This window comes from Chlorocebus sabaeus, chromosome 24 (assembly GCF_047675955.1).
Source record: "Chlorocebus sabaeus isolate Y175 chromosome 24, mChlSab1.0.hap1, whole genome shotgun sequence".
Classification (NCBI taxonomy): Eukaryota; Metazoa; Chordata; class Mammalia; order Primates; family Cercopithecidae; genus Chlorocebus; species Chlorocebus sabaeus.
The window spans coordinates 9,985,560-10,008,423 of record NC_132927.1 but is presented as its reverse complement, the minus strand read 5'-3'; the positions used below and the strand labels follow the sequence as shown (position 1 = coordinate 10,008,423).

The following is a 22,864-nucleotide window of genomic DNA, read 5'->3' as shown; positions in this document are numbered from 1 at the left end:
ACTTCTGCAGAGATGCCCAAATGCTGACAGACCGAGAATCACTGAAAATCTTGAAATCTTTCCTGCAAGTCCCTTCCAACATAGTTTGATCTTCTCACATTTATTTGAATCTTGTGGAAAGAATAGCAGAACTGCCATGAAATTCCACACCAGGTACTGTCAAAAGATAATATTCACAACATGTCAGCTATTAACCATAGGGCTGCATATTTTATAACCAGGACAGAAATAGAAAAGAAGCAGAAAATATACCTAAGAAGGTAATTCACCCAGATGATATTCTTTTCATTTGCATTCTTGGCATTAATAGCTATGGTGGCACTGGACTGTATCCAAATATATCCTCCGTTCTTCTGCATCCAGCGATAGTACTTTGTCACACACTGACCCTTATTCAGCACTGGGGGAAAAAAAACAAAAGCGTTGTATTAAGACTGGGATCAAATAATTTTTTTAAATCTCTGCAAAGCCTTAAGCCTAAAAATGGACCTGCACCAAGCCAGGGTGACCCTCTGTATGCTTAATATAGAATGCCATTAGTAGGACAAATGAAATCAATTCAGTGGAGTGGCAGCTCTGGAGCCAGGGTTACTGGCATTTGTAGCAAGACTTTATTCCGTTTTGGGCAGCCATGGTGTGAAAAGAATAAAAGGACTACAAATCTTTTTGGCTCACAGAACACCTAATGCGGTGTGGATATTGTCAATGGGTTTGACATCAGATGGTAAGAAAGGCAAATTTGTATGTGATTTATTCATAGCTTTGAGGTAGACCTCTTTCAGATTCTGGATATTTGAATGGTTCCAAAGATGCTTTACCCCTCGTCTTTGATCATTTCTCCTCAGTGTGAGCAATCTCAACCCGCGTCCTTATATGTCTGTTCCTTTTGATCTTGTCTAACAGAATTTATAGTCCTCGGATGAACTAAATTTACACCGGTCAGTCGGGGGAGATTCTGGTGGGACTTCGCTGAATGTTGGAACAAAATAAATTCCCCAGTGGAGTCAGAGAGCAACACTGGCCTGAGGGAGGCACAGAATTGACTTGGCTGGAGCCAAACAGAGTGACAGCTCCACACAGACTCTGAAATATGGCCCCAAATGAAGGAACAAGTAAAAACAATCAGTAATGTGAAACGGTGCCATTAAATACCCACTGGAAGAGAGCTTTAAAATGCAGATGTTAAAAATGATACTTTAACCAAAATCTCGCCAAGTTGAAATTGATTTGATTTGTATCTGGGTACTCCTGAGCTAGTAAAAGGGGAAAGCACAGTAAATCATCCCCTGAAATAAAGTGCTGTGGATGGGAATGGTTTAAAAGGGTGCCGGAAATGTGGAAAACCTGCTGTTACTACTTGGCTACGGATCGCAGCAACTCGGCGCCCCGCAAAAGCTCACCGGCAGGTTGGCCACTAGAGGGCAGTGTGCACTCATCTACGTTGCCCACTTTTGGCATGTCCTTGTCTCCGTCTGCTAAAATGAAAAACCTCTAACTGCTGTAATAAATTTGGCTAAATTAGCTGCTAAATGGTTATCTCAAGTAATATGTATTTGCATTAATCATCTTGCTCTAAACCAGAACAAGCCAGAGTCCTAAAGACGTAGTAAATTCATATTGTCCATTTAATTACGGCTAATAAGTGCTTCATATACAATAGTTTCATGAAGTACATTTAGTTTTTTTTTTTTTTTTTTTTTTTTTTTTTTTTGAGGGGGGTGGATGGGTGTAAAGGGAAGTCACTTTGGAAAAGAGCTGTGTTTAAGACTCTGGAAGCTCTTCTCATCTTGTCCTGAGCCACTCTTCCTGATTTTCAAAGTGCTCAAAAATCACACATCCATTATATCCACAAACATATAAACTTTGAAGGTTTTCTTCCATTCTCCTTTTTTTCTCGCAGCACGCTAACGGGACGGTTGTAAAATCTGGTAATTATATCTTAACTGTTACTTGGAAAAACCTTACTCTGATGAGTGTTTCAAATCATAACAAGTTTCATTCTGAAACTCCTCACCAGTTTAGGATGTTTTGAAGGCCTGGAACTGTCACCGTCTCTTGGTAGCATGGCTCCACAGGTCGCATTGTACCCTCCTTTTGTAGGCAATTGTAAGTTCTGCCACTCTGCATGCATGGCTTCCCAGGCTACAAAACCGCGTGGTGAAGCTGAAAGCAGTAAAATACTAACTCCGCCATACAGCTCTTCTGTCAAACCATTGTTGCGTGCAACAAGATGTGCTTTTATTCAAATCCTCTCAACCTGGTTAACTATTAATAGAGGAACGATGGATTATATAATTCTGTCCACTGTTTTCACAGAGAAAACTTACAGTACCCCAATCAGTGGTTGGGGGTATAATTCTGTCTGCTTTGTATCTGGAATGAGGAAAAATTCCAAATGGTTCTAGTATGTTGAACAAAGGCAAAGAGACTAAGAAGTCCCTTTTTAGAATCACATGAAGAATACATTGAGATGGCAGGCCAGATCAGCACAGCCTACCTGGGAGTTCCAGACTAGAATTTGACCAAAAGCAGGCAAAATGTTAAAAAGAATGATCTCCAGTATACAAAGTATACAAGAGGGGCAAAGGGATAAAGGAGTTATAATATCAATTTAGAATCTGCAGAATCAACGTAAAGATCACCCACCTCCTTCCTGATAATACTTTCTCTTAAAAAAATCCCAGTTTGGAAATGGATATCCAGCCAAACGATTGGCCTCCCCGGTGGTCTGCACATACGTGTAGTGAAGGGGGCTGAAACGCTCCTTTGCTAAGGGATTGTATGGTGTCATCTTTTTGAATTACAGTAGGATAACTCTGGGTCTAATTAAATGGATCTGTGTTTCCTGAGAAGATAAATCCAGCACTTATTTGTTAGGGCCCATGAATACAACAATACAGCTTTCTTTATCACCCAGGCCAAGGGTCAGCTAGCAAGAGAGGAGAGTTAAATATGAGAGAGGCAGGACAGGTGACTTCTGATGTGAGGAGGTTATCTGTAAAAGGGGAAGGGAATTGCTCAAGGCTTCCTTGGGGAGTCAGGGAGCCACTTGATAGCCCTTGACTTTCTGTGGTGAATACCACAAAGCAGGTTCGGGAGCCCACCGTGGGCAGCTGAAGGAGATGAGTTTGACTGACCTGTGGTTTTACTGTGGGCCAGTCTGACAAAATTCCTAAAGGGTAGACAATCTCGCTTGGTCTTAGGTCATGACTCTTTCCTAGGGATTAGTGTTTTCTGAATGAGACCCCCACATGCCAGTGGGAATCTAGAAAACCACAGATACAGTGCAGAGTTAGGACAACATATTTACCAAAATATCACCCAAAATATCACAAATTATCTTGTAAAGAAATCAATGTTTGGGAGGCCAAGGCGGATGGATCACTGGAGGCCAGGAGTTCGAGACTAGCCTGGCCAATGTGGTGAGACACCCTGCCTCTACTAAAAATCCAAAAATTAGCCAGGTGTGGTTGTGTGCACTTGTAATCCCAGCTACGAGGGAGGCTGAGGCACAAGAATCGCTTGAGCCTGGGAGGCGGAGGTTGCGGTGAGCTGAGATTGCACCACTGAGCTCCAGCCTGGTGACAAAGCGAGACTCTGACTCAAAAAAAGAAAAAAGAAATCATAATGGAATTAACTTCCTTAAAAAATGAACAAGAAATACTTTTTGCTTGGGCCTCCAGAATATAAATTTATGACTTTGGGATGAAGCTTCTTTCCTTGAAAAAAAAATATAAATAAATAAAATAAAATAAAGCCCTACTGGCAAATCAGTTGGATCATTCCAGCTGCGCCAGAGGCAGGATCTGACAGCTTTTCCTGAGCTCATGTGGTCCTAATCAGCTCAAGAAGAAAAGCCACCTTGGTGCCAGTTTGAAAGAGATTTTTAGTGTGTAATAAATTAGAGAACTTGAAAAACACGGAAAAAACTTTTTTGATTCTTTTAATCCAGTGGCTGTTGTTTTTTATTTTCAAGTTTTAGGTTTAGAAAGCAGTGAGAAAGGAGAGAATATTTGAATACGTTTATTTCATAAAATTCCTTTTGTGGGGAAAAAGAAAAATAAGCACCATGTGAGTTACTTGATGTGAAAGTCCTTAAAAAGATGGTTAATTGTCCCTTGAAAACAGGTAGATACTCATCACACCAATGAGCCTCGGCGTAAAGTCATAACCATGTCTACAAACTACAAAGGGAAAGGAACAGAGGCAGAGGAACTAGAGTGAGAGAGATTCTAATTTGAGTATCACATCCTTGTCATATGGTCTGGGTACCTCTAACATGTAACCTGGCATCTTTTCTTCGGTTTATTCCAAAGTTTACTTTCCGTTCTGCAAAATGTTTGGGCCGAGCAGCCTGTGTGTCTCTTGTTGAATTCACTGATCATGTCAAAGCATCTCTAGAATTATGTCTTTAAAGTTGTACTCTAGCAATTACTTTTAGTTTGAGGACCCCAAAAGTTTTTTTTTTTTTTTTTTTTTTTTTGGAGACGGAGTCTTGCTTTGTCACCCAGGCTGGAGTGCAGTGGCGTGATCTCGGCTCACTGGAAGCTCCGTCTCCCAGGTTCACACCATTCTCCTGTCTCAGCCTCCCGAGTAGCTGGGACTACAGGCGCCTGCCATCGCGCCTGGCTAATGTTTTTGTATTTTTAGTAGAGACGGGGGTTTCGCTGTGTTAGTCAGGATGGTCTCGATCTCCTGACCTTGTGATCCGCCCGCCTCGGCCTCCCAAAGTGCTGGGATTACAGGCATGAGCCACCGCGCCCAGCCGAGGATCCCAAAACTTTTAAATGACCTCTTCTTAGATTTCACAAAGTAACCTGAAGACAGAGAGAGGATGAACACACCTGCACAGTTTACCTGAGAATCTTGAAAGGCCCCAGACATGGCTGGAAACATCTCTGCTAGCACAAAAGAACATGTTCCTTGCTCCTCTGAAGCCTAGGATGTAACCAGTTGCTTTTGGCTGTTGTTGCTGGGAGGAAAGCCAGGAGGCTGTTGTTGGCACCACCCCATCCTCCAAGTTATAGGTGCTTTAGAGTTACAAGCTGTGTTCTTAAGAGGACAGAAGTGACCTCCACTTGTGAGAAGAATATTATAGAGATGAACTGGGAGAGATTTAAGTCATCCTGGTTGAACTGTTCCAGCCTTGCTTAGCTAACAATTAGAATACCATGAATAAGTGTGTCTTTGGCTATTGAAGTCAAAATAGTAATACTACACATCTCTAACTGAAGGAAGCTGCAAATACAGTTCAATCAAAAGAAAACTGTAGAGTGCTTACATTTTAGAGCATGTGACCTTTTACATCAAATATACCTTTCCCTGCCACTCCTCCACCCGCCAAGAGTGGATGCTAAGTTTTACTGAATATCTTTTTAAAATGTCACCTGGTCTCGGTTTGAGCTTAGTGGTTGGCCTATAAGAAATGTACTGCTTAGAGAGAATGATTCCTCTCCCTGCAAATCTGATGAACTTTTTTGCTGAGGCACACATCCGTGGCCCTGCCCACAGTTACCAACAGAGGGATTTCAGTTTTCCTTGGGAAAACAGGCTGATGACTGAAAGGACATAAAGGAAGCCAGTGTCTGTGGCGGGAACATAATTCTGGTAGTAAATCAAAACAAATCAGTACAAGTTTGCCTTCAGAAATATGGAGGAAAAAAGAGAACGTGGTCTCTTCCTGTTGGGCTGTTCTACAAAATCAAAGCCAAAGATTCTAAATAGTGAGTTAGTTGTGTCATAAAAAGAAGGAAGCAGTCTAATTCAGTTTGAAGAGGAGATGAAGAACACATATCAAAAGCGGTCTTTTAGCAAAGTGTTTCACAAAAGGACATTTTAGTGGTTTGCATATGCATTAAAAAGCTGCAAGACATGGTGCATTCAGGTAAGTATAGAATAAATAGGAAATGGTGAGATCATCGGAGATTCCACACTTCACATTCACACAGCCGAACAAAGAGCTTCATTATCGTCATGGCGATAGGAGGACGCATCTGTGGCGCCATTCACCCCCTCCTGGAGGTACCTTCATCAGTGGCCGCAGAAAACGGAGAGCAGGTGCCTTCTGCTAGAAACTCAAAAATTATTTTTGAATTCACTAGAGTGTGTATCTGTGTGTGTAAGTGAGGGGGGGTGTGCTAGAATCACACTTTCTACTTAATACCACAGTTGGGTGCTTAGCTGTAGCCACTGGTTCTCTTTCTACATTCACAAAACTGGCAGATGAAACATGAAAAAGAATACTGACTCTTTAATCTCTGCTTCTCCACCTAAGGCCCAAGGCAGGCTGACAGGGAACTTCATTCTGGAAACAGGACTTTCTTTCTTTCTTTTTCCTTTTTTTTTTTTTTTTTTTTTTAAATTCTGGATTACTTTTTCTTTGGCTTTTGAAAACTGGGCTATAGGGGAATGAACTTGACATAGACTTAAAACAAGAACAAGTTTCCTTATCTAAAAAGTTACAGTCCTTGATGCTTACAGGAAGGTCATTTTCAAAACCCACAGGAGAAACACAATTATAGCCAGAAACTGCATTAAGTGCTTTATTTACTCGCAAAAGAGACAGTTTTTCATTTAGAACTGCTCATAGGATCAACTGAGGCTTTGATGCTGTGCAGACTTTTCTATAGATTTTGCAATTAGTGAGCTAGATGTCTTAAATAGCAGGCATCCAGAAATTGGTTTTTAGTTTTTTTTTTGTAAATCTATATGCTGAGCAATATTTGGTAGAATTGAAGGATATTTGATACTTATTGTGAGTTATGAGCTTAAGGACAGAAGACCTGTGGATGTTTTGTGAATGAGTATGCATCATCTATGGATTTTCCCCCCTAATACACTAATGACAGGCCCTGCTTGAATTGCTATCTGTGTGATTTATAACCTTAGGAGAGGTTTTTTCCTATACCACTGCCAATTGATAGATTTTTATTAACTGTTAATATTGAATCATGCAGAAAACTTTTCATTGATTTAGAATGCGTCAATTTGTTAAGTTTAAAAAATAAATTCCCCTTTTCTTCAAGATAATGTACTGAATTGGAGAACAGGCTTTTAAACACTGATAGTGTTCTAGGACAAGGAGAATCAAAATAATTGTTGGCACAAGGGACATGTGAGATCACAGTATTTTACAAGCTGTTTTCAGCCCAACCAGGGAGTTTCAGTCCCACTCATTCATTCCCTTCTCAACCTAAAATAGTTAAGGATAGAGTATTTTTTAGGACCTATACCTTCTCTTTTTGGGGGAATTTGTTGTATAAGTGAGAAGCGGTGGGCTCTTCAGCATGGAATTTAAAAATTTAAGGCTAGGAACTGAGGACAATGGTGGATTTATTCATTCAATCCATTTTTTTTTTTTTTTTTTGAGTGCCTACTCTGTGCTAGTCTCTAGAGGGTATCAGAGTGTGCAAAATGTGTCACGGGCCTGTCCTCCTACGTTAATCTCCATCAGTCTTGATAACTGCATTCCCCTAGTCAGTGATTGGTTTAGGTTTGGAATATGATGAGACACTGGGCAATGAAACTCAAGTGGGAAGTCTCTCTGTGAGAGGTTGTTGAAAGTTTTATTCACTCTGGAAATAGGGATTTCCCACTACTTGCCTTTGAATGAGAAAGAGAGATGCTTATCAATCATTCTCACTAATAAGTTTATAACAGTGACAACTGTATGGCATGTGGTATGTAGGTCTATGAAAGCACAAGGGGGTCGGACTTGGGCTGGGTGCATTCTTCACCTCCCTTCAACAATTAAGTGTTATCAAGTACTGAAGTAGTTAATCTGATTAGGGCATAGGCAGAAGTGAAAACAGACAAAAGGGATGATGTGGACCTTATACTCAGATTTATTTTGTCTCTGGTGGACCCTGTGCTTCTGGAGGCCATCATTTTGTTAAGTCCACTAAACATCTTTATAAAAGAAATACATAGGTAGTGAGGCATAGGTATATAAAAACTGGTGTTTCAGAAAGTCAGAAATATTTCCAGGAGCCCAGACAAATTCAATTTGTTCATCTGTTATGTAGATTTTTAGAAATCCAAGTACTTTGTTGTGAAAACATAGATTCTTCCATGTAGCAGTCACTGTTGGTCGTCTGCTCAACAGCTATTCCGCCACTTCCTTCTGGGTAAAAGAAGTCTGATTTTGGGTTTTATGTTGGATGGCCGCCTCCTAAATCCCAGGAGAATAAACCTTGATTGTTTAAGCCAGATACAGTAATTCTACCCCCTTGTCAGTGAGTGGCTTAGGCTTGGGTACTCAATGACACATGGGACGATAAGACACAAGAGGCTTCTCCCTGCTGTGGGGTGGTGGGGAAGTGCTGCTGGGAATGTTTTCTGTGCACTCTAGAACGAACACAAAACATCGACTGACCCCGTCCGCACTTTGGACATTGCCCCATGAGGAACTGATGATGGGGATGCTATCTTGATCTTCTGATCATGAAGAGAAAGTTAAGTCATTTTTACTGGGATTGTCTGTTACGTGTAACCAGGTGCATTCTACTTGATATGCCGCACCAAAAGTTCCAGGAAGCCAGAGAAGATGTGGGAGTTCAAGAAGAGGTTTGAATGACCTGACCTTTAGTTAACCGTGCATGTGTGGGAAAACTGTTGTATGTTAGACACATACATGAATTCAATCCTATGCCACTTATTTAAGTTAAAACAAGTTTTTTGATATGTAGGGTATCACTGAATGTTTTCAGGAAACAATTTAAAAAATAGTTTGTATAAGATTGAGAACAAGATGCCATTATAAGAAGTAATGGAATTGATTTTATTTGGGTTAACTGATTTAGGTTAAAATGGATGACTCAGAAGTATTGATTTATTTTTTTTTTTTTGAGACAGAGTCTCACTCTGTCGCCCAGGCTGGAGTGCAGTGGTGTGATCTTGGCTCACTGCAAGCTCCACCTCCCAGGTTCATGCCATTCTCCTGCCTCAGCCTCCCGAGCAGCTGGGATTACAAGCGCCAGCCACCATGTCCAGCTAATTTTTGAATTTTTAGTAGAGACGGGGTTTCACTGTGTTGGCCAGGTTGGTCTTGAACTCCTGACCTTGTGATCCACCCACCTTGGCCTCCCAAAGTGCTGGGATTACAAGCATGAGCCACCGTGCCAGGCTGGAAGTATTGATTTTTTTTTCTTGTTCTGATCATGCCTTATAAGAGCAATGGGTTATTTTTTTGTCAAATACAAGGCTTAAAAAAAAAAAACTATAATCAAAGCAGCTATTAGGCAGGGTGCAGTGGCTCACGCCTGTAATCCCAGCCCTTTGGGAGGCCCAGGTGGGTGGATCACCTGAGTTCAGGAGTTTCAGACTAGCCTGACCAACATGGAGAAACCCCATCTCTACTAAAAATACAAAATTAGCTGGGCGTGGCGGCGCATGCCTGTAATCCCAGCTACTAGGGAGGCTGAGGCAGGAGAATCGCTTCAACTCAGGAGGCGGAGGTTGCGGTGAGCCGAGATCGTGCCATTGCACTCCAGGCTGGGCAACAAGAGCAAAACTCTGTCTCAAAAAATAATAATAATAATAATAATAATAATAAAAATAACAAAAAATAAAAAGCAGCTACTAATTGAAATAATAACAAGGAAAAGCTCGCGAATCCATGTGAGAATTATATTAGAATTTGTCAGTGAAATCAAAGTTCTGGCTTGCTCTCTGGGGAGACAGAACAGATCATGTGTTTGTGTTCTATGTCTCTCCTATGCTTTTCTAAGCCTGCAATGCCTTAGACCACTCCTCCATCTCTCTTGCCATCCTCTTTCAAAGTCCAGGGAAAATCTGCCTCCCCTGGGGCTATTTCTCCGTCCTCCCCTTAGTTGCTTTCACCCCTGGGGTTTCTGTGTTTTGTTTGCACATCTTAACAGACCTCATTTCATACTAGCTATTCAGAATTGGCTGTTTCATGCTGCCTTCTCTACTAGTATGTAAGCTCCTCGAAGGTGGAGACCATACCTTGGTTGTTTTTGAAACCTCACAGCAATGACACAGACTTTGCATTAGTAAGTGCTCACAAATGTTAGGTAAACTTGAATAGGAAAAAAACGACTGCTCATATTCACTCATACAGTCAAGTACACAGGAAAATATTTGCCCAAGGGAAAAAAAACAGTAAGATCTTTTGCTTACTAGGTGGATATTACTATGTATACTCTGTTAAATGTTTCCCGTTGATATTTAAAACTTTACATCTTTGTAAAGAAGTCAGCTTCTTAATCCTATTCTTGTTTCATTTGAATACTGATGGAGCACCCTAAGAGTTATTTCACTACTCACCTTTTGCTACTGTTCTCAGAATTCATCCAATTGGAGAGGAAAAGACAACCCTTCAGATGCTCAGTTTGTATTTACTGTTCATGTCATGTAAAATAGTGTCTTCTAAATACTAGTATGGTCTGTACTTTTCAAGCTTTCACATGAATATGAGTCAGCTGGGGATCTTGCTAACTGCAGATTCTGATTGGAGAAGGCCTTAAAACCTGCATCTCTGAGTTCCCAGGGGGTGCCTACGCCGCTGCCCCACCGATGCACAGTGTAGTAAGCACAGCAGGGATGTGCCGCTGGAGCTCAGCCCTCTCGCTGGTCTCTCGTCTCTCTGCTTGCCTGTCCATGGACTTTAAAAGCCAAAACGAGCACTGTCTCCCTGCCGGTACCTCCCCACCAAACAAACAAACAAACAAAACACAAACAAACAAAAAAACAAGACAAAATAATACAAATTCATTCCTGCATAAAAACCAGCCTTTATCTTGTCTCCTGGTGACAGTTTTTTCAGTTAATGGCCAGGCACACGATGAAGGCTGACTTGGCTTCTGAAGAAAGTCAGACATGGTAGCTATTACATGCATTTCCTTTCATGGGGATTTTCATATTCATATGGCAGAAGGGGAACGCTTACTTGCTTTGGGGAAAGTCCAGCCAATGACCAGGTTGCAGCTAAATCCCTGAAGACCCACCCCTGAAGAAGGGCTGAGATCAGAAAACAGAAAAAAGTCCCCCGTGCTATCTGCATTTGGCCCACCCATCAAACTTTCTACCTTTTCTCTTTCCTTCACTTGCAGCTTCCGTTTCTGTGTGCAGTGGCTGCATACCCAAACCAACAATTAAATTCCCCCTTTGTTTGTGTGGCAGATGACAAATGCATGGAGGACATCTTGTGTTGCCTAGGCAGGCAGGGCACTTACTTTGATTGATGCTCGGTTGTGGAAAAAAATGAGCTGGGAAGGAATTACAATGGAGGGCCTGCAGACTGGAAGGGGATATACTAATTAGTCCTGCATTAAGCAGTCTGCTTGCATTTGGCGATGAGACGCCTTCAGGAGGGAAGTGTAGGGGTTATTGATGCAAAACAGCATGGAATGCATTATATCAGGTAGCTGTATATTAGTTTTGTTAGAAAGTATAGAAGTTTGTAATTAAGAAATAAACACTTAAGCTACTTTAAAAAAAAAAAACAAAAAAACAGAAAACAACCCTCAAGTATATTGGATAGGCCATGCTTTTTAACTGCCTATGATCTCAAAGGCAATCTGCAGTCCTTCTGTCTTTCTGAAATAACTCTTCCAGAGTTTTCACAGACTGGGTCAGGTGCTAGGAAGGAAAAAACTGCCGCCACACCTACAGTCTCTGGATCCTTTTCCCTGAAATCCCACAGCTCCACAGCCTTGAGCCATGCCGGTGGAGCAGAACCTCATAAAGAGAAAGGAAGTTTTCCCCTAGGCCACTCTTTAAGGTTTTAGAAAGTTGTTGCTGATTGGACCCACAAAGAACCCTAGGGATATCTGAGACAAATTCAGCTCTTTCTCTAGACAAAGGGCTGGATTAAATGGGAATAAAGAGCAGTGCAAAGCATGCATCTGTTTGGTTTAGCATTCTATTTTGGGGGGGCTACAGACAGAAGTAGAGTGGTAGGTGGTTGCACTGAAACCTCTCATAATTGAAGAGCCACACAGACACCACAGGTAACTGGAGTGTGTAACTGTGAGTGATCATCTCCCAAGTCTGTACCTCCTGAGCAATGGAGAACTGGAGGGAAGAGGAGGTGAAGACGCCCCAGTAATTACTAATGTGAGTGGTTTAAAATTCTAACCTTTAAATGATGATTTGACCTGAAGAATTGGTGAAACTGGTTTTAAACAAAAGAAATCACAGAGATCTTTGGTGACAGTGTGAAAGAAGGGGCCCTAAAACTCCCTTGGTTTTACAGTTCCAGTGTAGTTTCACTAACCTACCATGTTGGCGTCAATAATGTGATTCTTACTGATTCTTTCTGTTGAAATCCAGTGAACTATCAGTCATCTCATGTTAACTTAGTGGAAGAGTAGATGCTCTAAAGTTCTTGGTTCAATTTATCAGAGTTGTAATCCTGGTACAGCTGATATTCCTCTTTACTTTTCTTATTCTACAGACAAGTTCATTTATGGATTTACAGATGCCTAGGCAAGGAAAAAAGATACAAGTGATAAAGATAGTATTTTTAGTTATCAAAGACTATTAAGTCTTTTTAAAAAACATTCTATCAAACTGGGGCATAAGACATATTAAAAAATCAGAAATATTATCAGATGACTACAACCTGTCTTTCAGGACAGAACCAGGAATTGTGCCAATAGCTCTAGGAAGAAAAACTAAATAGTTAATGTGGTTTATTTTTTAACCATCCCTTTGTTTTAGAATTCTATCTTATTCTTGACCTGATTCTATGTCGCCATGACCTTCTCCTGCCAAGAAGGCACAGTTGAGGCATCCTTCAGTAATAGCCTAGGGCTTTGGACAAGCAAGATGCTGTGCAGGCTTTTTGCCTTTTCTTCCAGTGTTTATACAACCAAGACTTATTACATGGTCTGTCATTTTGTTACTGGGCTGGCTTTGGTTTGAGAATTAGGTAAACATCAGACATTCCATCACACAATTTTAGACTCAATCTTACTTTATAATGATGTTAATGTTTATTGTACAAAGCGAGATGCATTTGTATATTTTAGCATTTTATTTCAGTCACAGAATGCAAAACTTGACACTGGAATCAGTTTGATTTTTTTTGTGTGTGATTGAAGATATTAAGCACTACAAGAACGCTGAAATTTCAATCTGATTAGGATCAAACTTCTTCAGGATCAAAACACTCTTTTTCCTCCCCCTACAGTTTTACTAATTGTGTGCTACTTGACATTGTGGAGTTATTCCACAGCATGATAGCTAAATATGTGAAGTGTATTTTACTATGCAGAATTATCAGCTCATTCTATTTGTTTTTCATGTGTTTAAGGTTATTAAAAGAACTCAAAATTAGAAGTCATGTGTATGAGTTAAAAGAATGAACCCAATCATTGTTAGTAGGCTGAATCATAAAGCAATAGCCAGTATGTCAATATCAAGTAATGAAAAAAATCAGAATTTGAAAGCATACCTTCTCTGTTTATTAGCTGGCAAGATACCAGAAAAATTAGGAGAATAGCACAATAGTGAATGGTGGAGTGGTTTATTTTCAGCACTCTCAAATTATTCCGGGTACGGAAAATGAGATAAAAGTAAATCGGAAAGAAAGGCATCAAACATATTTGTTGGAGACCTTTGCTTAATGGGGAGAAATGAACTGCCCTCGCTCACTGTTCCTGAGGAATTGTGTTTCTTCAAACTGTAAATCAAATCCCAGAGAGATAGCATGATGTTTTCCAAATAATAACTGAGGAAGACAAAGTTCTTTTTGGTTTTTTTTTTTTTTTTGTCAGCATCAGGTTTCTGAATTTAGACCTTAATTAAGATTCCAAAATCAGAAGGCATCCCCCTCTCCACACATGGTCTATGACAGTGTTCCTAAAAGCAATATATTCATTTGTGAAGTCAGGATCTCTAGCCTATATTATTCCGAAAATATATCCATGGCTTCTTCCAAAGATCCTGATTTTTTCTCCATTTTCTCTAAACTCTGAGTAACAAAGAACCTGATGTTTCTTTTGAGGAAACCACATCATTTTTTTTCCCCAATTAATTGAAGAGCCATCTGCTTCTACGATACACAACACCCATTCATTCTCAGCAACAAGTGTGTTCCCTAAATCCCTGGTGTGCAGTATCAAGACACACGCTCCGTGTTGGGAGTAGAATCTGCTGTCTTGCAGGCAGACTCTTTCCAGAGACATGGTGCATACACATTCTGACACTGAACTTGGTTTCATGTCAGTGTTGCTAACGCAGGGTTAAAAACACAGTACAGGATGTTCATACTTTAAGACGCTGGCTAGCTCAACATCTCCATGTTACTGAGTTTGAAATGAAGAAATAATTGCAAAGGGCAGGAAAGATATGAAATAGCTCTCTTTGACCATGATAAGAAAGGGGAGAGGAGGTAAATACAAAGGCCACTTGGCTGGCTTTTTCGGCATAAACACTTCAACTTTGGGCTGTACCATCTCATCCTTGGCACCCTGCGTGTACAGCCACATGTTGTTTAATGATGGGAATACATTCTAAGAAATGCATCGCTAGGGTATTTCATCAGTGTGTGGATATCACAGAGTGCACTGACACAAACCTAGATAGTGTAGCCTACTACACACTTGGGCTATATGGTATAGACTAATGCTCCTGGACCAAAAGTTGTACAGCATGTTACTCTACTGAATACTGGTAGGCAACTGTAACACAGTGGTAAGTATTTGTGTATCTAAACACAGAAAAGGTGCAGTAAAAATACAGTATTATAATCTCATGGGACTACCCTCGTATAGGTGGTAGGTAGTTGACCAAAACCTGGCTAAGTGGCATGTGACTATATTTAAATTCAGAGGTCTGAACTGGGATTAGAACCTTCTAGGGACATAGCTGTGGGTGGGGTGGGGGAGTACTCATTTTTCAGGAAGAGTCTATTGAATGGTCATATAAAGGACCTCTGGTCAGAAGAGGGCCACCAGACCAGTGCTCTAGTCAGACCCCTTCCATGGAGAAAGTGAACAGCTAGGGCGGTTGGATGGGGGGTCCTGCACGATTCTGCTGGTGTGTCGCTGGAGCCAGCCACATCACTGATGCTCCTGCTTTGCTCGCATGCACAGAAGGTCTTTTGGAGTTCAGCCTGTGGCTCAGGGGCTGGCAGCCATATTCAAAGAGCTGAGCTAAGTTTCTCTTCCCCAGGAGTTGGAGGATGGAGATAGCTACTCTTCTGAATAACTCTCTCCCCAGAAACAGCGAAAACACTGCGTTCGAGAGCTGCTGTGTCCACACGACGTGCTCTGCCCCATCTCCCTGGCTTGCCCCGCACCCCAGTTTTGTGGCTGGTCAAGTGGGCATTTTTATAAGGCTCTGGCTTATTTGAACTTGTCTTCTCTCACGTGTATTTTGAAACTAAGACCACAAATTTCAGAGTGGAAGTTGCTCTCCAGAAAATGAAAGGGTCAAGGAAGCACTTAAAACAAAGGTTTCCCCACCACTTCCTAGGAGAGACAGCACAAGACACCACAGAATTCTGGGTGAGTGCCTAAAGATCCAGCAATTTCTCTAGGCCTGAGGTCCAACTTTCAATCCAATACTAACACAAGTTGAAATGATTGATGTCTCACTTTTTCTCACTGCACACTGACAGTCATCTGAAATGTACACAGGAAAGATGAAGGGAAAAATCAGCACTGAAACTGAACAAGCCTCAGAGAGAGCTGACACCAGCCGGGGTTATTCCCCCGCACAGGAGGTACTTACAGTCCAAGTGACTGTGCCTGATGCCCTCCACGTCTTCAGCATGGATGAAGTGGTAGCATCTCTTCCCTACGATATCTACAGGGGTCAGATCCATATAATCACTAATCCTACAAAGAGAAGAACACAGGCTGGAATTCAGAAAGGAAGAAATAGAAAGAAACTGTCAAATAACGTAGAAACAGATCTACTGACACATTTCATTATACTACTGTACCCGTGAGGAGGTGGCACTGTGAGGGAAACCCTTTATAGATAAGATTATTTCTTTAACACGTAACAGTCTTTTTTCAAAAGTAGGAAATGTGTTAGATCAAGCGATTGTGTTTCAATAATTAGATAGGTTTTTCTCTTTCTTTGGCATTAAGAATGCACATTTAGACAACATAATTTCATGAAATTATTGAGAATCAGTAACAATGCAAGATCCTCATTACAGGCCAAGATAATTCAAGGTTACATAATAAAATAAAAACATGTTATGTTTATACTAAATGATTAGAGACACCTTTCATTTAAACAGATTGGTCTTCTATTGGGTATTTCCATGAAAAAGGGCTTCAGCAGCTTCTTGGCACAAAGTCCAAATTGGCATTTCAAGGGATATAATTTAAATGCTGAGACATACAGATGCCTGGGGGTATTATCTTTTTTAGTCTTAGTCATTTGGGAGCTCAGCTTTCACTCCTGGCCCTTTTAACTGGTACTTTGTGGTGGATTCCGCACAAAAACTTTTAAACCATTTCAGCAGCTCTTCCAGGCTTGTGCTCGACAGTACGTGTGTGTAAGCCTCTGTCACTGATTGTCCAGACGTCGATGTCCTCAGGCAGAGCACGGAAAAAGAGAGTCCAAATTGGAAAACATGTTGGGGGAATCTGCCTGGTTGACACAAACATGTCAAAATGCTTGTTACCCTCTGTATTACCAAGTGCAGATTCCTTTTGGTCAGTCCAAAGTGGAATATATTTCTTGTTTAATTTATTCTCTTTACTCTTCATGTGTGTGTATGTGTGTTTTTGTTTTTTTTTTTATGACTTACGGCATATGGTCTATTCAAATATGAAGTAAATCTTTAGAAATGACACATTTAAGAAACACATGTGATCATAGTTAGAGAGTTTTCTGGCCCCCAAGGCAGGGAAATAGGAAAGAAAAACAAACAAAAAAAGAAACATAATTAAAATATATTACCCAGTGAGTGAATTTCTCAGTGTCTAGCAATTCAAATAATATTTTTTGGCCGAACAAGGATTTTTGGTAAGATAAGATTAATTGGGGACATAAAATGGAGGGTTTTCTAAGGATTTCATGGGTTTTAGATATGACACAGATTAGCTGGTGTTTTCCTAAAACCATTAGCTATCTTTTAAGTGCAGTTACACCCCCTTTCTGCAAATGAGGGAACAAGGATGTCATTAAAAGACCCTCCCTCACTGGTGTTTCTGAAATTTGCCAGCTCCTCTGAAAGCATTAGATGTCGGCTTTGCCTGAGGCCGTCCTTGGGAATGCAGAGAAGAATGGTCTGCAGAGTCAAGGAGCAAGCCTTAGTTTCTAGTTAACAATTCCCTAATTAAATAATAAACCCCAGGAAAAAGCCACTCCATTCTTCAGGGAAGGCATTTCTTTAGTTTATTCTTTTCTTGAATTAAATCCTTCAAAACGATCCAAGCCCTTCTCTGTAGCACAGCCTGCTACTGTGGTGAATGTGACTAGCCCGGTGTCTTAACATCTATCTCGAAAGCACCTGACCAGTTGGATGACCTGTATCAGGATCAGAATCCTGATGGCATCTTTTACTCTGAGCCTCAGTTTCTTCTTCTGGAAAACAATCCGAAAGGTTGGTGAGGGGATGAATGAATGGAATGAAATTAACATCGCATAGTGCCTGGCACACAATATGCTTTTTCTCAGATCAAATATGCAATTACCTTTCATACAGGTATTTTTCATAATTACTATCATCTGCAGATGGGAAATAATGCTATATTGTATTGGCTAATAAAGGGGACTGTGAAAGCTTTTTTTTTTTTTTTTTTTTTTTAGGAAGAAAAACGCCAAAAGCAGGTCACAGAAAATGATCTCAATTACTAGAGTGGCACCATGAGGCATTCGGGTCCATGGAGCTTGTCAAAAGAATTAATGAGTTGATCACGGGAATGAAAATTAAGTGATGTTTTGGGATAGGACAATCATTGGAAGTTTGGTAAATAAGACGAAGCCCTGTTCTTTGGAGGGAGAGGCGGCTGGTAGCTAAATCAAGGGAGATGACTTGTGTTTTCAAAAAAGCAAAGCCATAGTCCATCCTCTGACTTGACGTCTGTCTTCCCTGGTTGGATCTCCTTCTCCAGCATTCTACATTTTTAATTAGAGAAGAAATAGCTCTATGGACTGTAACTGGGTTCTTTCATGGGTATATACGTATGAAAAGTCCCCCTCAGAGGTTATTCTTTCTGGTCGCTTGCCATTCAGTCTGACTTCTGAAGAAAAAGAAGAGACTCCAGGGAGACTCCACAGGATGTAGCTAAGTACATGGGCTTTTGAATCTCTTGGCTGAGGACAAGTCAGTCAACGTTTCTCTCTTAGCTGTAATTGCCCAAAGGCAATGGAGACAGCAGCAGCACCTGCCTCACAGGACTGTCCTAAAGCTTAAGTGAAATTGTGCAGGTGATGAGCTTTGCACAGGGCCCGTGTGCAGTAAGTGATCAGTAAATGCCAGCCATCTTTATTAGGACCTGCCAACTTCAGCGAATCATACTGGCTAACGCATGTTCCCTGATGTTCTGTGACCCTTCCAGAATACCTTAGACATACCCACGATGTCACGATCATAAACATTTTAATAAATGCCAACAAAACTTGAAATGCAGATTCAGAGTTTCTTATCAAATAACAGCAACACGTTCATGAGATCTTCTACCCTATTGAACACTCATAGCTCAGGTATCTTTTCCCAAGGTGAATTCTTTCCTTTGACTCAGATCCTGGTCAGAAATGATAGGCAGCTTCCAACTTGACTTCAACATCTTCAGTGCTTCCCGGTAGACTGAATGCAGGGGCTATCTTCTTGGTTAGTCTCTGGAGAGGTCAGTTCTCCAAGTCACTTGACCAATCTGCTCTTAAGTTTCTCCTCTGAAGGCACTGACGGGGCTCAGTGAACAAGCCTGACAACAGTGCTGCAAAAGCATCCTCCCCAAATTGATGCAGTAATTCTCCCTGTGGCACCTGAGGAAGTATCACCAGAGCTTCCTTCACACACCTGGTATGTGGGCAGCTCCTCTCCACTGCCCTCCCTGCACCCCATGGTTTCCTCTTCAAATCAGTCTGATGATGGGCTGCTGACTTCTAGGTGAAAGGTCTGAAGGGGCAGTGTCCCATTTCCTTGTCCCTTGCTTTGTGCTTAATGGAAAAAGTGAACTTTTTAACCAGAGGCTAAAAACTCCTTTTATAAAAGCTTAGTCTTGAGGAAGAACTGCCAACTCATTTATATGATGAGTCATCTTTTTCTTAATTTATGAAGTGAAATCCTCAGGATGACAAAGTTTTATTTAATAGCTTTGCAAATTTCTTTTTCATCCTTTTTCCTCTGTGGACCTCAGATTCTCATTTGTTCTTTCCGTGCTTAGCGTCTGTGTGAACACTGACCACCGTGATGCCGGGCCCTCGAATTAGGCAGAAGTGGGTACCACTGAGGCATCAGGCAATACATTTTACTGCATCATTTTGCCAATGGCATCTGAGCCCTGCTTTCTTCTTGGGTTCTCAGCCAAAATGGGCCTTCTTTATAGCATATGGATGTCTGGGTATCCCGATTCATTTAATTGTTGTCCCTAACATAAATCAGGGCAGCAATGTAAATTTTAAATAAAAAGCATGTTTGGTGTCAGTCGAAGTGGCCATTAAAAACAAGATCAGGATTTAGAATGAGCCTCACTGGGAGAGTACCATCCTTCAGACGGCTGAAACACAACCCTCACCAATGTGCAACGTGCAACAGGGCAAATGAAAACAAAAACAAAGTACCTATTTTCACAGTAAATGATATTGAGGTCCATATTTACTCGAGTGACGAACATATGGCAGTCAATTCTGACTTCATTGATCGTCGGGGGAGGCAAGGCATGCGCAACAACCACGAGACCCATGATTTGGCTGGGGACGGTCCTCCCGTGGGACAGCGATACTCTGAGGCGTAGCCGGCCTGTTATGTGAATCACCTGTAAAAGAACATTAAGTACAGGACACCAGTCAAATTTACATCCCAGATATAACAGCATTTCTTTTGAGAAATGCAAAATTACATCTGGAACAACCAACATTAGCTTGTATCTTCTGTAATCATAATGGCTGTCGGCATGCCCTCAGCGTCCTTGTGGCAAGAGACAAAAAAGATAGTATTACACTCCAAGCATTACTCAAGGCAGCATTCTTATGCTGCTGTTTTTAAAGGACTTTTTTTTTTCCCACATTAAGGGAAAACTCATAACCAAATAAAATGACCAAAAAGTTGAGCACTGAGCTGCAAAAGGACATGTGCAGTATTAGCCCTTATTAACGGACGACGTCTGTCTCTCTCCAGGTCTGTACTTGAGTGGGATTCTATGGCCATCTCCTTTCAGATGTGTGGCTCTGAGCCTTCCTTCATTCAGGGGTTGATATTGCAAAAGGCCAAAGACTCCAATGAATAAAACTCTCAGTGGCAATGACATGAATGGGTTCTTTCGAGGATAGATATTTCCTGTTAGGCAGCACTGAGTTCCCAGTGATACAGTGATTTATTGCAGTGCCCTATGGGGTTGACGGTCAGAGGACTTTGGCCCGTGATTTGTCCCTGGAGCGCATACTAAAGTAGGGTCAGGAAGACTTGAACCATCTTAGTGGCAGCACAGAGGTATTTGCCTGGAAATAGGAAGGAAAATATTGGGCTGTAATTTTCAGTTTCTTGGCCAAAATAGGCCAGGCCACCCGGAACCAAGCAAACCTCTGCATGTAAACTGCACATAGATCAGCCATAGTGACAACTTCCTCAAATGATGCTCTGGGGAAACAAAATCATAAAAGGGTAAAAAATAGGAAGGATTTGTGCCGCTATGCCTTAGGTTGCAGAAGGAAGGGCTGGGTGGGGGCTGTGTGTGCACACATGTGCATGTCAACTCTAGCTGTGTTCCCAGGACCCTGCTACAGTGTGGGGAATCCTCTCCAAAGCATGTGAAATGGAGATACTGCCATGATTGACAGTACCATGGAGCTCAGTTTACTAGCTGAGTTTCCATATGTGCTTTGCCGCTCCAAATGCATCACTGAGTGCCAAACTATCTTGAGATTCTACTTTTCCCCCTTTGCTATAAGGAACTGGAGTGGGAAGTAGGTCTCTTGCCTCCCAGGAACAATATGATCTAGGTCTGCTTTTCTTCCCAGGGGCTCCACTGACAATTCCTTTTCCATTTTATTTTTGTTTCTTTTACGTTGCTTGGTTTTCCAATAGTGGGCCCACACTACTGTCAGTCAGGAAGCAGGATCAAAGCTTACAGGGCTGCCCTTCAGAGTCCTGGCTGTTTTAAATAATACCTTTTCCCTGTCACCCTTCACATTAGCGCCCACAGCTGTGGATCTGGAAGCACCAATAAGGAGGATTATTTAGGTTATTTCAGCGGCAGCTTTTCGACCACCCACATTTGAAGTTGACTAAATTCATACTTAATGCACCTTTGCTTTAAGCTTTGGTCAGATGAGCTACTTTATGAATATTTGAAAATGTTCCTAGAGGCAAGGATGCTAAAACACCATCACAGACACACATTTTTGCAAGACCTCATTAACTAATAAAGAAATAGCTAAAAGAAATGGGATTAACTTCACAGGAGGGGTGTTAACAGTCCCTGGTCCTCCTCCCAGCTAGGCTTACATAGATGCTCATTTATCATTATCTGTCTTGTTTTATCAGGAACACTCAGCTTCTTGGAAAAACACGGATCTATAAATGCTCAGGAAAACACACATCCAGAAATGATATGCTAAATAAATCCCCACTTGGTATTCTATTCCAAAGCAATTTAAAGCCGTCTGGGTTGGAAAACATTTGGGGAAGGCAGACAGGCTACTGGGAGGGAGCTGTCGGCATGTCACATTGACCTGGCCTCTGATCTCCAGCTTTGCCTGTGGCCATCATAGTATTGAAGGGGGTCAAAGTTAGGTCCAGTAGGAGTCTACACTTGCAATTTTCTGATTCTGTTACCACCGGCAAGTCACGCAGCCTCTCTGTGTCTCAATTTCCTTTTCTGTGAAATGGAGCTAATGATGACTATAAACTGTAAAGAATTCTACACATTTAATTATTATGTCTCTGTTTGCCTTTAAAAATATCGACCCGTAAGGACAAGGACCAAGTATTAATCTGGTGTTGTTCAGAAGTCTAATAAATGACTTACTATTTTAAAGGATCATAAAATTTCACATTTGGAAGAAAATTTGGGAGGGTCTATCTTCGCTCCTTTCCTTTTTTATTTTTAGGTGAAGAAGGAGACTCCAGAAAGCTCATCCCTGCCCAAAGTCACCTAGCTTGTAAATGGCAAATAGTGCCTGGAACCCAGGTTTCCATGTCTTATTTAAGAGTCACTTCAACTTAGTTATACCTGTGTGCATATTCACATTGAATGAAACATTAGAAATATATGCCAGATGCCAATTTATTAAGTAAACTGTATATGAACTTTTGAGAAGATTTCATTTATAACTAGAAGCTCAAGTGATTTGAAAAATCTTTGAGAAGTAGCATAAACTAAAAAGAAAACTAAGAAAATTACCAAAGTAGTAGCTAAATAGTTGTCAAGAAATGTCAAAGAACAATCAGAGGGTGTGTTTGTCTGTCTGTATGTACGTGTGGGTTTCAGGGAGGGTGGAATTGAAGAGAAGAAAGGGATATCTGTTAGATCCCACAATTTTTAGGTTTAAATTAACATATTTTTTCCAAATTCATTTCATAATGCCAACAGAGCTTTTTTTCCCCAGCTGACAGGTTATGTTCAAATTTCAGAAACATGTCTGACAGCATGTATCCAAACATGTAGATAGCTGGATTTCTCATTTTATAGTTGCTTTTAAGGCCTGAGATGTACAGAAAAGAATATTGTCAAGATGGCCTGGGTTCAAATCCTAGCTCTGGCACTTA

At 41.1% G+C, this 22,864-nt stretch overlaps 1 protein-coding gene across 5 annotated transcripts in view; it reads right to left on the bottom strand.

Moving 5' to 3' along the window:
* NPAS3 (neuronal PAS domain protein 3) overlaps nucleotides 1–22,864 on the bottom strand; it is an 862,608-nt gene that overhangs the window by 9,919 nt on the left and 829,825 nt on the right. For all 5 annotated transcript variants that reach the window (XM_073010914.1, XM_073010913.1, XM_073010915.1 and 2 more), the window contains 3 exons: nucleotides 19,720–19,913; nucleotides 15,703–15,809; nucleotides 253–400 (listed from right to left, as the gene is read on the bottom strand). In XM_073010914.1, the coding sequence (XP_072867015.1) occupies nucleotides 253–400; nucleotides 15,703–15,809; nucleotides 19,720–19,913 (449 nt within the window). The remainder of the gene's footprint in view (nucleotides 1–252; nucleotides 401–15,702; nucleotides 15,810–19,719; nucleotides 19,914–22,864) is intronic.